Source organism: Carcharodon carcharias, chromosome 7, assembly GCF_017639515.1.
Source record: "Carcharodon carcharias isolate sCarCar2 chromosome 7, sCarCar2.pri, whole genome shotgun sequence".
Classification (NCBI taxonomy): domain Eukaryota; kingdom Metazoa; phylum Chordata; class Chondrichthyes; order Lamniformes; family Lamnidae; genus Carcharodon; species Carcharodon carcharias.
The window spans coordinates 154,600,558-154,612,694 of NC_054473.1; the positions used below are offsets into that span (position 1 = coordinate 154,600,558).

General features: G+C 38.9%; 1 protein-coding gene across 1 annotated transcript in view; it reads right to left on the reverse strand.

The window, feature by feature from the left end:
- klhdc4 (kelch domain containing 4) overlaps nt 1–12,137 on the reverse strand; it is a 103,544-nt gene that overhangs the window by 46,461 nt on the left and 44,946 nt on the right. The window contains exons 6-7 of the mRNA XM_041192726.1: nt 11,276–11,368; nt 8,083–8,242 (exon numbers count right to left, since the gene is read on the reverse strand). Of these exons, the coding sequence (XP_041048660.1) occupies nt 8,083–8,242; nt 11,276–11,368 (253 nt within the window). The remainder of the gene's footprint in view (nt 1–8,082; nt 8,243–11,275; nt 11,369–12,137) is intronic.

Below are 12,137 nucleotides of genomic sequence, written 5' to 3' on the forward strand. Positions count from 1 at the left end.
TCTCCGTAATTGCAACTATATCATAACCATTTATATCTATTTGCGCTGTTAATTTATCTGCACTGGAGTGCTGCTTTGGGCTGCAGCAGAGTGCTTAAGTTGGAGGAGTTTGGTGACTGAGGGAGTTTGGTGACAAGGGAACAAGGTGATCCTTTGAGTACCATGAGTACGGTCGGGTAAATATTTACAGATATTTACTACTTTTATCGCTTATAGTTTTTAAGGTCTTATTTTGTGGTTCATTGTTTGTAAGAGCTATATTCTGTAATAATGAGGAGCAGGGAAGAAGGGCCCTAGAGTAATTGATATTATTTGATAATAAGTATCTTCCAAAAGGTTTAATTTAATTTAAAGGGGTAAGTCATAGCCATGGTGTGCTCCTCCTGCTCTATGTGGGAAGCTGGGAACATTTCCAGTGCCGGGGGCCAGCATGTGTATGGGAAGTGTCTCCAGCTGAAGCTCCTGGAAGCCCAGGTTTTGGAGCTGGAGCGGCGGCTGGGACACTGTGAGGGATCCGCAAGGCGGAGAATATCGTGGATAACACATACAAAGAGGTGGTTACATCGCAGGCTTAGAGGCCACAGGCAGGAAGGGAATGGGTGACCACCAGGCAAAGCAAGACGACTAAGCAGGCAGTGTAGGAATCTCCTGTGGCTATTTCTCTGCACAACAGGTATACCGCTTTGGATACTGATGCGGGGAATGGCCTCTCAGGGGAAAGCAGCAACAGCCAAACTCGTTGCACCACAGTTGGCTCTGCTGCACAGGGGAGGAGTAAAGAGTGTGGGAATGCAGTAGTTATAGGGGATTCAGTTGTAAGGGGAATAGATAGGCGTTTCTGTGGCCGCAATTGAGGCTCCAGGATGGTATGTTGCCTCCCTGGCACTAGGGTCAAGGAGGTCTCAGATCGGCTACATGACATTCTGAAGGGGAAGGGTGCACAGCCAGTGGTCGTGGTATACATTGGTATAAACGACAAAGGTAAAAAAAAAGGATGAGGTCCTAAAAGTAGAATATAGGGAATTAGGAAGTAAGTTGAAAAGTGGGACCTCAAAGGTAGTCATCTCAGGATTACTACCAGTGCCACATGCTAGTCAGAGTAGAAAGAGCAGGATATATCGGATGAATATGTGGCTGAAGAGATGGTGTGAGGGGGAAGGTTTCAGATTCCTGGGACACTGGAACCAGTTCTGGGGGAGGTGGGACCAGTACAAACTGGAAGGGTTACACCTGAGCAGGACTGGGACTGATGTCCTAGGAGGAACATTTGCTCAAGTGGTTGGGGAGGGTTTAAACTGAAATGGCAGGGGATGGGAACCTATGCAAGGAGTCAGAGGAGGGGAAATCAAGGACAGGAGCAAAAGACAGAAAGGGGAATAAGAAAAGTGATAAGCAGAGAAATCAAGGGCCAGAATCAAACAGGGCCTCAGTGGAAAATGGTGGGAACAGGACATGTAATGTTAAAAAGGCAAGCCTTAAGGCTTTGTGCCTTAACGCAAGGAGCATTTGCAATAAAGTGGAGGAATTAACCGCGCAAATAGATGTAAACAGGTCTGATATAGTCGGGATTACGGAGACATGACTGCAGGGTGACCAGGGATGGGAACTGAACATCCAGGGGTATTCAGTATTTAGGAAGGACAGACAAAAAGGAGGAGGAGGCGGTGGAGTTGCATTGCTGGTTAAAGAGGAAATTAACGCAATGGTGAGGAATGATATTAGCCCCAACGATGTGGAATCTGTATGGGTAGAGCTAAGAAACACTAAGGGGCAAAAAATGTTAGAGGGGGTTGTATATAGACCCCCAAACTGTAGTAGTGATGTTGGGAATGGCATTAAACAGGAAATTAGAGATGTATGCAATAATGGAACATCTGTAATTATGGGTGACAGGCCATCCTAGACTGGGTATTGTGTAATGAGATAGGAATAATTGGCAACCTAGTTGTGCGAGGCCCCTTGGGGATGAGCGACCATAATATGATAGAATTCTTCATCAAGATGGAGAGTGACGTAGTTGATTCTGAGATTAGGGTCCTGAATCTTAATAAAGGAAACTATGATGGTAGGAGGCACAAGTTGGCTATGAAGGATTGTGAAATATTACTTAAAGGGATGACAGTGGATAGGCAATGGCAAACATTTAAAGAGCACATGGGTGAACTGCAACAATTGTTTATTCCTGTCAGGCGCAAAAGTAAAACAGGAAAAGGTGGCCAACCCATGGCTTACAAGGGAAATTAGAGATAGTATTTGATCCAAGGAAGAGGCATACAAATTGGCTGGAAAAAACAACAGACCTGAGGATTGGGAACAGTTTAAAATTCAGCAAAGGAGGACCAAGGGGTTGATTAAGAACGGGAAAATAGAGTACGAGAGTAAGCTGACTGTAAAAGTTTCCATAGGTATGCGAAGAGAAAAAGATTGGTGAAGGCAAATGCAGGTCCCTTACAGTCAGAAACAGGGAAATTTATAATGGGTACTAAAGTTTATCTCTGCTTCACTCGTGATTTTCAAGACATTTAGTAAGAGGCTATTTTTTCCATTATCCCAGTGTTGCATCCAGGTTCTGCTTTAACCTACTATCATGCTAATTTTGTTCACAAATGAAGAGTAGCTAACTGGAAAAGAAAGATATTCAGACTAAAATATATTAATGTATACAAAGCTAAAAATGTTAATGAGAAAGTACTTGAGCCCAATTGGAAATGCAGGAGGTTCTGCAATCGTGTCATCATTAAGATGTACAATGAATAGCATCTGCTATTATCTTCTGTCAGTTGTGTCACATGTAAAGTTTACAACAGTGGCTGAGCTTTCACCTGTGATTTCCAAGGTCCTGCATATGAAATTGTGATCTAGAGAGGGATCATCAGTATGGTGATAAAAAAATAAACTAACATGGATTGCTCTGGCAGAATGTTTTTTCTCACCTATCCAGAATCATCCTTTTCCTATCACAGGAAGAATGAAAGCAGGAAGCTACAGGCCAGTTAGCTTAACATCTGTCACAAGGAAAATGCTGGAATCTATTATTAAGGAGGTTATAGCAGGGCACTTCGAAAATCTCAATGCAATCAGGCAGAGTCAACATGGTTTTGCGAAGGGAAATCATGTTTGACTAATTTCTTGGAGTTCTTTGCGGAAGTAACTAGCAATGTGGATAAAGGGGAACCCATGATTGTGCTGTACTTAAGATTTTCAGAAGGCAGTTGACAAGATGCCACATCAAAGGTTACTACGCAAAATAAGAGCTCACAGTGTAGGGGGTAACAAATTAGCGGGGACAGAGGGTTGGTTAGCTAATAGGAAACAGAGAGTAGGCATATGTGGGTCACTTTCAAGTTGGCAAGATGTGACAAGTGTCACAGGGATCAGTACTGGGGCCTTAACTATTTACAATTTATATCAATGACTTGGATGAAAGGACTGAATGTATGGTGACTAAATTTGCTGATGATTCAAACATAGGTAGGAAAGTATGAAAACAATGTAAGGAATTTGCAAAGGGATATAGGTTGGTTAAGTGAGTGGGCAAAAATTTAGCAGATGGCGTATAATGTGGGAAAATGTGAAATTGTCCACTTTGCCAGGAAGAATAGAAAAGCAGCATATTATTTAAATGGAGAAAGATTGCAGAACTCTTGAGGTACAGAGGGATCTTGGTGTCCTGGCACATGAATCACAAAAAGTTGGTATCAGCAAGTGATTAGGAAGGCAAATGAAATGTTGTCATTTACTGCAAGGGGAATGTAATATAAAAGTAGGGATGCTTTGCTGCAGTTGTGCAGGGCATTGGTGAGGCCATATCTGGAGTAGTGTATACAGTTTTGGTCTCCTTATTTAAGAAAGGATATAAATGCATTAGCAGTTCAGAAAAGGTTCAATTGATTGATCCCTGAGATGGGGAGCAGGGTTATCTTGTGAGGAAAGGTTGGGCCTGTATCTGTTGGAGTTTAGAAGAATGAGAGGTCATCTTATTGAAACATACAAGGGTATTCGCCAGGGTGGATGCTGAAAGGATGTTTCCCCTTGTGGGGGAGAACTAGAATTCAGGGACACAGTTTAAAAATAAGGGGTCTCCCATTTCAGACAGAGATGAGGAGAAACTTTTTCTCTGAGGGTCCTGAGTCTTTGGAACTCTCTTCCCCAGAGAGCAGTGGAGGCAAGGTCTTTGAATATTTTTAAAACAGAGGTAGACAGATTTTTCACTAACAAGGGAGTCAAAGTTTATTGGGGGTAGATGGGAATATGGGGTCAAGGCCACGAACAGATCTTACTGAATGGCAAAGCAGGCTCGAGGGGCTGAATGGCCTATGTCTGCTCCTAATTTATATGCAAGCTCATATTAAGATCAAGACAAACAGACATAGGTTAATTTTGTTTGGCATCTGGCTGTTCACTAAGGTTGCATAGTATTACTTTATATTATGACACCGCTGATGGCAAAGGCTGAGTTGTTCAAATCCCAGAGGGAAACTTGAAACAACTGTCATAATCCATTTTTGCAATTTGTAATTTTGAGATGCAAACTTTGAATCCAGTAGGAATAAGATTGAGTCCCGTGGTTTTTATATAAAACTAAATTAAACATTTATTAATTTAACAACAGATTAAACACATACACATGGCTACAATTTACTACTATAATAATTTTTTAACAAATCCCCAAATTAATCACCCCCAGGCAAATCTCCACTAAGGCAATAGTAACCCATAGACTTTAAGTAGACACCAGGCAAAACACATTTGACCGTACGAATTCCGAATGAGGTTCCTTTGCATGTTGGTTGGAGGCACAGAGACTCCTTAGGCATATCTCACACATACAAACTCCTTTCTTTTATATACCTAGCTTTCCTTTTGAATGTAAATTTTCCATTATATCAGTAGGTCTTTTGAACTTCAACTCTTCTAACAATAAAACCCCTTTCATATCACAATTTTATTAGTAAGCTGAAAAAATAAACTCATTGTTTGGCTTCTTCTAGCTAGATGCAAGATTTTACTCACAGTCTTGAATGGCTTATTCAACAAATGCAAATGAACACTTTACCTTACTGTTCACCCAATTAACATGTCAAAACTACTATACATCAAAGCACCCAGACTGGCTGGCTTTAATCCAATAAGACACAGACAGACACACACCTAGACACACACACTCACTAGAATTCCAATTTAAAAAATAATTTCCAATAACATTGTACACATTAGTATCTCTTCATGACACTCAATAATCAATAAACTTATGTTCTAACATTTTGGCAAAAGACATTAAACAAACCCTAAAACATAGATGTGACAATGTATTTTGCTCTATCATGTTGTATAAAACAAAACAATATTTTATTCAGGTAATTTTCAAAGATATACTGTGCAACAAACAGTAAATTCCAATAGTACAGCTCTTTTAAAACCAATTATTGACACCCATATGAATGTACAGCAATATAAAATGCATTGAAATGCATTAAGTCACTAGCAGACTTAATTATGATAAAGATGAAAATTCCCTCTTTGCCCGTTTTCATTCTCCAAAGCATATTTTTCACAAGGACAATTTTCTATTTGAGTATGTTTGGATATCAACATATCCTCCTATATATATTCAACATATATTGCACAATTTAGCTTAGATTGCTACGCTTCTTTCTTCCTTCCAAAATAAATTACTTCACCCTCCTCTGCATTAAATTGCATCTGCCATGTGTTTGCCCATTTCACCTTGGGCTTCAGCTTTGCTGATAAGCCTTTAATGTAGCACTTTATCAAACACCTTCTGGAAATCCATATACACATCAATCCTCTCTGTTAGTTCAATGAAAAACTTAATTAAATTAGTTAAACATGATTTGCCCTTATCAAATCCATGCTGGCTTTCCTTAGTTAATCCACATTTGTCGAAGTGACTGTTAATTTTGATTATCGTTTCTAAAAGCGAGATTAAACTGACTGGCCTGTGGCTGCTGGCTTTATCTTTACCCTTAAGTTTACTACTATCTTCTTCATTGGTAACTACTTGTCTGAATGTTGTTTCATCTGCAAACTTTGAAATAATGCCCAGGTCATTAATATATATAAAAAAGAGCACTGGTCCTAATAGTAATCCCTGAGGGATACCACCGCATATCCTCCTCTACTCTGTAAAACCATTCACCTCTTCTTGCAGCTTTCTGTACTTTGTTGCTGCTGCCCTTTTAATCTCTTGGCTTTAGTTTTAGAATCCATATACACAACATCAATCATACTACTCTCATCAACCCTTCCATTACTTAAAAGAATCACAGAAAGGTTACAAACAAAGAAAAAGGCCATTTGGCCCATCATGGCCGTGTCAGCTCTCTGCAAGAGCAACTCAGCTAGCCCCACTTTCCTGCCTTTTCCCTGTAGCCCTGCAGGTTTTTCCTCTTCAGATAATTATCCAATTCCCTTTCGAAAGCCAAGATTGAATCTGCCTCCACCACACTCTCCAGAGCCTATCCACTAGCTGCATAAATAAAGTTTTTCTTCATGTCATCTCTGGTGCTTTTGCCAATAACTTTAAATTGGTGCCCTCTGGCTCTCAATCCTTTCTCACTGAAGAACTCAAACATGATGTACCTAATAGTTTTCCAAGTGACAATTAGTTTTGTCCTAGATTATTGTCTCAAAAGGTTTTTCACCCCTCATTTTAGGCTGACTGGCCTGGAGTTACTTTGCTTTTCTCCTCTCTCTATATGACCACAGATGAACATCTGCAACCCTCCAGTCTTCTGTCCACTTCCATATCTATGGAGAACTGGAAAACTTTGGCCACTCTTACTTCTCTCGACAATCTAGGTTGTGTTCCATCCAGACTGATGTGCTTCCCCATCTTAATGGTGTCAAGCTTTTAAGTACTTCCTCTTCCTTTGTTTTTATGCTTCCTAATTTCTCAAATACATCCTCCTTTGCTCATATACACATCAACTGCACTACCTTTATTAACCATCTCCATTTCTTAAGATTATTGGTGAGTAGATGTCCCTTAAAAGATAACTCCTTCCACCATTCTATTCTATTAAATTTACTGATCATTGGGATGACATCAATGAGATTATAGTTATCCTGTTTTACACTTTGATAAGTAGATTCTAGTGTCATAGCTTTACAGGAACAGCTTGGCTAAGGGAGCTGAAAGTTCTGGACAATATTATAAAGGCAGGTCCCTTTAAAAGTAAACCAAGACAAGTTTCAGAGAGAATTGAGAACATGTGATGCTCATTGAAGCTTATACTTAAGAGCTAGGTTTTTCCACAGTAGGGAGGTTTTTGCTTCTGGGCAAGGAATTGATCCAGAAGGGAAGACTGGAAATTGTGCTGAACTATAGTTGAACAATAAAACAGTAGTGATTCACAGAATGTCTTCTTACTGCCTGATTCAGTAAATGGATATCCACCTATTAGACATGGTGCACACGTTTTGAGTACTATAGTTGGGATTTTTTTCAGAGTTTCAGAGTCTTTCCTTGCCTAATTCAGCAACACCAAAGCCAATTGGAGGGCTCTTACCACCTTCCTGCCTGAAATTTGCTGGACTTTCCATCATGTCTATATTTGAATCTTCAATCAAATTAACTGTGAGGTGAGAAAATAATACTGCTTCATAAAGATGGCAGTATCAATTACCAAACATTCAAATTACAGACTACCATTAACTAAAATAGAAACAAATTCTAATCAGGAAAGCCTATTATTTTCATCAATCAATCGCTATCCCAAGGCTACTGCTGCTTTCCCCAAGTTTACTATATCTTCCTACTCTAAAGGCCTATCAGTTTTCCCAATGCTATTAACTACCTACCAATGCATTTGAGCCATTGATGAAAGTATTAATCATCAGTGACTAATGCAAAATTTAATTTGTTTTTCAATATCCAGAATCTCAACTGTGATACAAGTAATATTTATTTCCTAATCAAACATTTTTTAACCAAATCAGTCAAAAGATAATTACTTAGATGTCTATAAATTTTTCAAGGCAGTTGGTACTACTATATAACTACCTCTTGTGTTGTTTTATGCTAAATCGAACAAAGAGCCCTAACAATGAATGAATTACCTGTTTTGAATAACCTCCATAAATGACCACGTTGCCATCTGCAGTGGAAGCCATTTGACAACCTGAACGAGGGCATGGACCAGTCCCAGAAGGAAATAACTTTGACCATGTGAGTGTATCCAGGTTAAAGGAGTAAACGTCATTGTAATAAACAAAATCCCTGAAACAAAAATGTTTATTAAACTTTTTCTGTCTGAATAATGAGTAGCTAACTTTTTAGTGTAATATTTAAAACTGCATTTGTATTTATAATTGCAGTTAAACTGAAACATCAATTCTTCCTTGAAAAGAGAATGTTTTGTAAATTTCAAGATAGAACAAGCCAATTCTGAGATTAAAAATAGGCAAACAGCACTTTAAATAGAAAAACACTTAGAAATAACCTGGAGAAGATTCACTGGGTATCAAGCTGTCGCCATACATTTGCAACAATAGTATTATATTCCGATTACTACAAAGATTGGAAAACTTTCAATGTTATCCTACTGGAAGCAGAACTTCTCCATACTTTTGTGAAACTGAAATAGTTCTATAACTTCATGATTTCACTCTTGCTAAGGGCTATGAATCAACTATATCTGCATTACTGTCAATGTAGATTATAGAACAATATTTTCCATGCTACACATTGATGTTAACCAGATATATTTGGAATGCCCTAACTTTAAAGGTCATTTTCATCGTATTTCCCCAAATTTGGAACAGCATTTCTAAATTTTAAAATGCTCTTGGGAGAACTACAATTCTTTTTGAGGTCACAGGGGTTGGGTGAAAGGGAAGTATAGATAACACTTATTTTAATACTCTTTCCAATGAAAGGAATTAACATATATTATGACAGTATTTTAAGTCTTATTTTATGTAGTATGAAAATATAATAAAGTCTTGAATTCTGACTGAGAAATCAGATATATCCCACTGACAACCATGAGCTTTTATTGAGAATCAGTTAGACATCATTAAAACATGCGTTAAAAATGATGTAGCACAACTTCCAATAAAATAATGGGCACTTCAAATGAAAGCCACATGTTGATAACAGTCACGATTGCACAATCCCTCTGTGCAATGAAACAGCATCTTACATTGTGCACAAATATACTAAGCATTCAATGCTACTACTTAAGTGGTGCTATACTGTGTGAAGTAAATACATCTACTTACTACAAAAATCTTGTTAATTTTTAGCTGCACGCTACAGAAACTGAACATGTGTTACATGAGCAGTACACAGCAAAGGTAGTACTGGATATGTTTATTCTGAATGAGACTTGCACAATTAATGCCAGTTGATATAAACTGTCTGTCTCTTTCACAAATGTAATTAATTCCTCCCAAGGAAGTGATATCATAGCATAATCCCCTGAAATAAATCACTAGTGGAACATTTGTCCTTGAAAAACTTTCCTTCAGGTAGTACACAGTCAACAGAAGGCACTTGATTAGCTCAAAGTTTTTATCGTACACTGTGGGCATATGGCCTTTATTTCCTCCACTTGAAGTCCAGGAATTATCAGATGACAACATAAAGACACCTTCAGAAAATGAAGAATAAGCTCAGGCTAGGTCACCTAACAGACTTTTTGTTACACTCACATGCAATGAGTACAGCAGGGATGTCCAGCTTTTTTGGGGACAATGGACCAAATCATATGAAATAATGAGGGAATGGTCACGTGACCAAATTCTGTTCGATTCATGACCAAATGTCCTGTCCAATTCCCAATCTGTTTCACATTAAGGAGTCACTGGACAACACAAGTTCCATTTTCTTAATTTCTATATCTCTCATCCCATCGCTCAGTCTCCTCTCTTGTTGCCTTCAACTTCTGTTGTCATCTCTCATTTTTCCCTTCACTTGTCTTGCTCCCTCTCTCTTACCCTAGTCACTTGACTCTCTCTCTCTCTCTTAGCCTTTATGTGGAATGGCTTACTTCCTGACTCTCCCAAGCCTCTATATCTGCTATAAGGCCTGAGTTAAAAGTATGATGGAATACTCTCCATTGGTCTGGATGACTACAGCTCAAGAAACTCAACACTATCTAGAACAAAGCACTCGATCTGATCAGCATCCCATCTGCTGGTCTCAACATCCACTTCCTCCACCATCAGATTACCGTGACTGCAGCATGTACTACCTATAGGGGGCGCTGCAGCAACTTAGCAAAGTTTCTTCGGTAGCACCTCCAACTTCCACCATAGAGAGGGAAAATGGCAGCAGGTGTATGGGAACTCCATCACCTCCAAATTTCCACACCAAGTCAACACCATCCTTGTGAGCAAATATTGCCGTTGTTTCATTGTTGCTGGCTGAAAAATCCTAGAAGTTTGTACCGAACAGTATAGTGGGAGCTCCTTTGCTACAAGGGCTGCGGTGGTTCAAAAAGGCGATCCACCATCACCTTCTCAAGGGCAATTAGGGATGGCCAATAAATGCCGGCATTGTCAACAACATCCTTAAAGGACAAGTGCCTCCAATGATGGAAGACAAACACATACGATATCTGGGTGTAATGGTCCCTGCTGAGAAAAAGGTTCTGGTTGCTTAATATTAGTATTTTGTGTGTTATATTTTAAAATCATTGGATTACAAAAAAAAAGGTACTACAAAATAGTGTCTCTTTCTAGATCCATGCAGATATGTTTTATATTATGGTGATGGAAGCCTTATCTGTTGAAGAGTTCCTTACACAGTCATTAAGTGAATGGTATTTCAGTCTACAGGGGCTGAGGTGGTTCTACATTCCGTTTGTATATTTATAATGTATTTCCTGGTTAATTCTATGCTCAGATTTGAGTGTACCTTGCAAGTGGTTGTTGTACCTGAATAAATTATGGGCACTTTAATATCCTCACTGGATAAATCAATCACACCAGTAGGACAATTGTCTCACAATGCAAATAATTAAAACATCATTCTCAAACCTGTTTAACATTCATGTCAACTCCATACTAGACTGTCAGTTCTCACTTGACTTGTAGCTTTTGATACGTCATTGTTGTAGAACAAAGACTAAAAATCTAAGACTGTGGTGGAATGGACCAAAACAACTGCAAGCTCCGACAGTGCTGAAACTATTAAGAATACTTAACGATTTTTTAAAAATCAATTCATTAATATATATAATTGGTTTGGCTACTGCTGTGTTAAACAGATGTTTTACTAGAATTGTAATCACAGCATGTAACGTACCTTGTACTTTCATGGAATCCACCAAACACTAAGATCTGTCTCTTACAAGCAACCATCCGATGTCCACTTCTACCCGATGGTCCACCTGTTGCCCTATTAATGACAAAATAGTTACAGGACAGTTAAAGTGTCATAAAACAAAGTAAAGCCAAAATACCCTTAACAGCTTCCAGCCCACAAGCTGTGCCTAAGATTCAACAACAGATGTAAAGAATACAAATGTAAAGTAAGCCTTTAAAGAAAATCACTGAGGAATCATACTAGAGAGGATTTCTTCACCATTTTACATAGTAACCATGTCATTTGACTCTTAATATGAATAATTTAACCCTTCGTTTCTATGTTGTTTATTCACCTTTGGGAACTCTGGTTGGATACAACAGCTTTATTGTGTGCGGTATCCATACCAAGTATTTACAGCAGGTAGGAGGGGTGGTTATAACTTAGAACTTAAGACTTAGAAGACTTCCCATGTCTAGGGCCAAAGTGCATGCCTACATCTGTTTTTTGTAGCTTGTCTTTCTTGGAACAGTCACGAGCTTGAAGACAGAGGCTATAACTTGAGGGGTGCCACTCAAGAATGGCTGACCAGGAGTCTCTCCTGCTCTTACCGCCTGCCATAGGCATGTTAGGAGGATTTGCAGGTTGACTTTAATGTGTATGCTTTGCTGTCTTTAATGACAAAATCATTCATGCATATTGAGTAACTGTTTAGCTGTAATACTATCCATAACAGTGCAACTCAGTTGGCTTGTCGGAAAAAAAAATCTACCCCCCAAGTGAAAAGACTTCCTGTTGGAAAGTCTGATGCTGCAAGGGGGATAATTTCCGCTACTTGATATTTATAGCAAGAATGTAAATG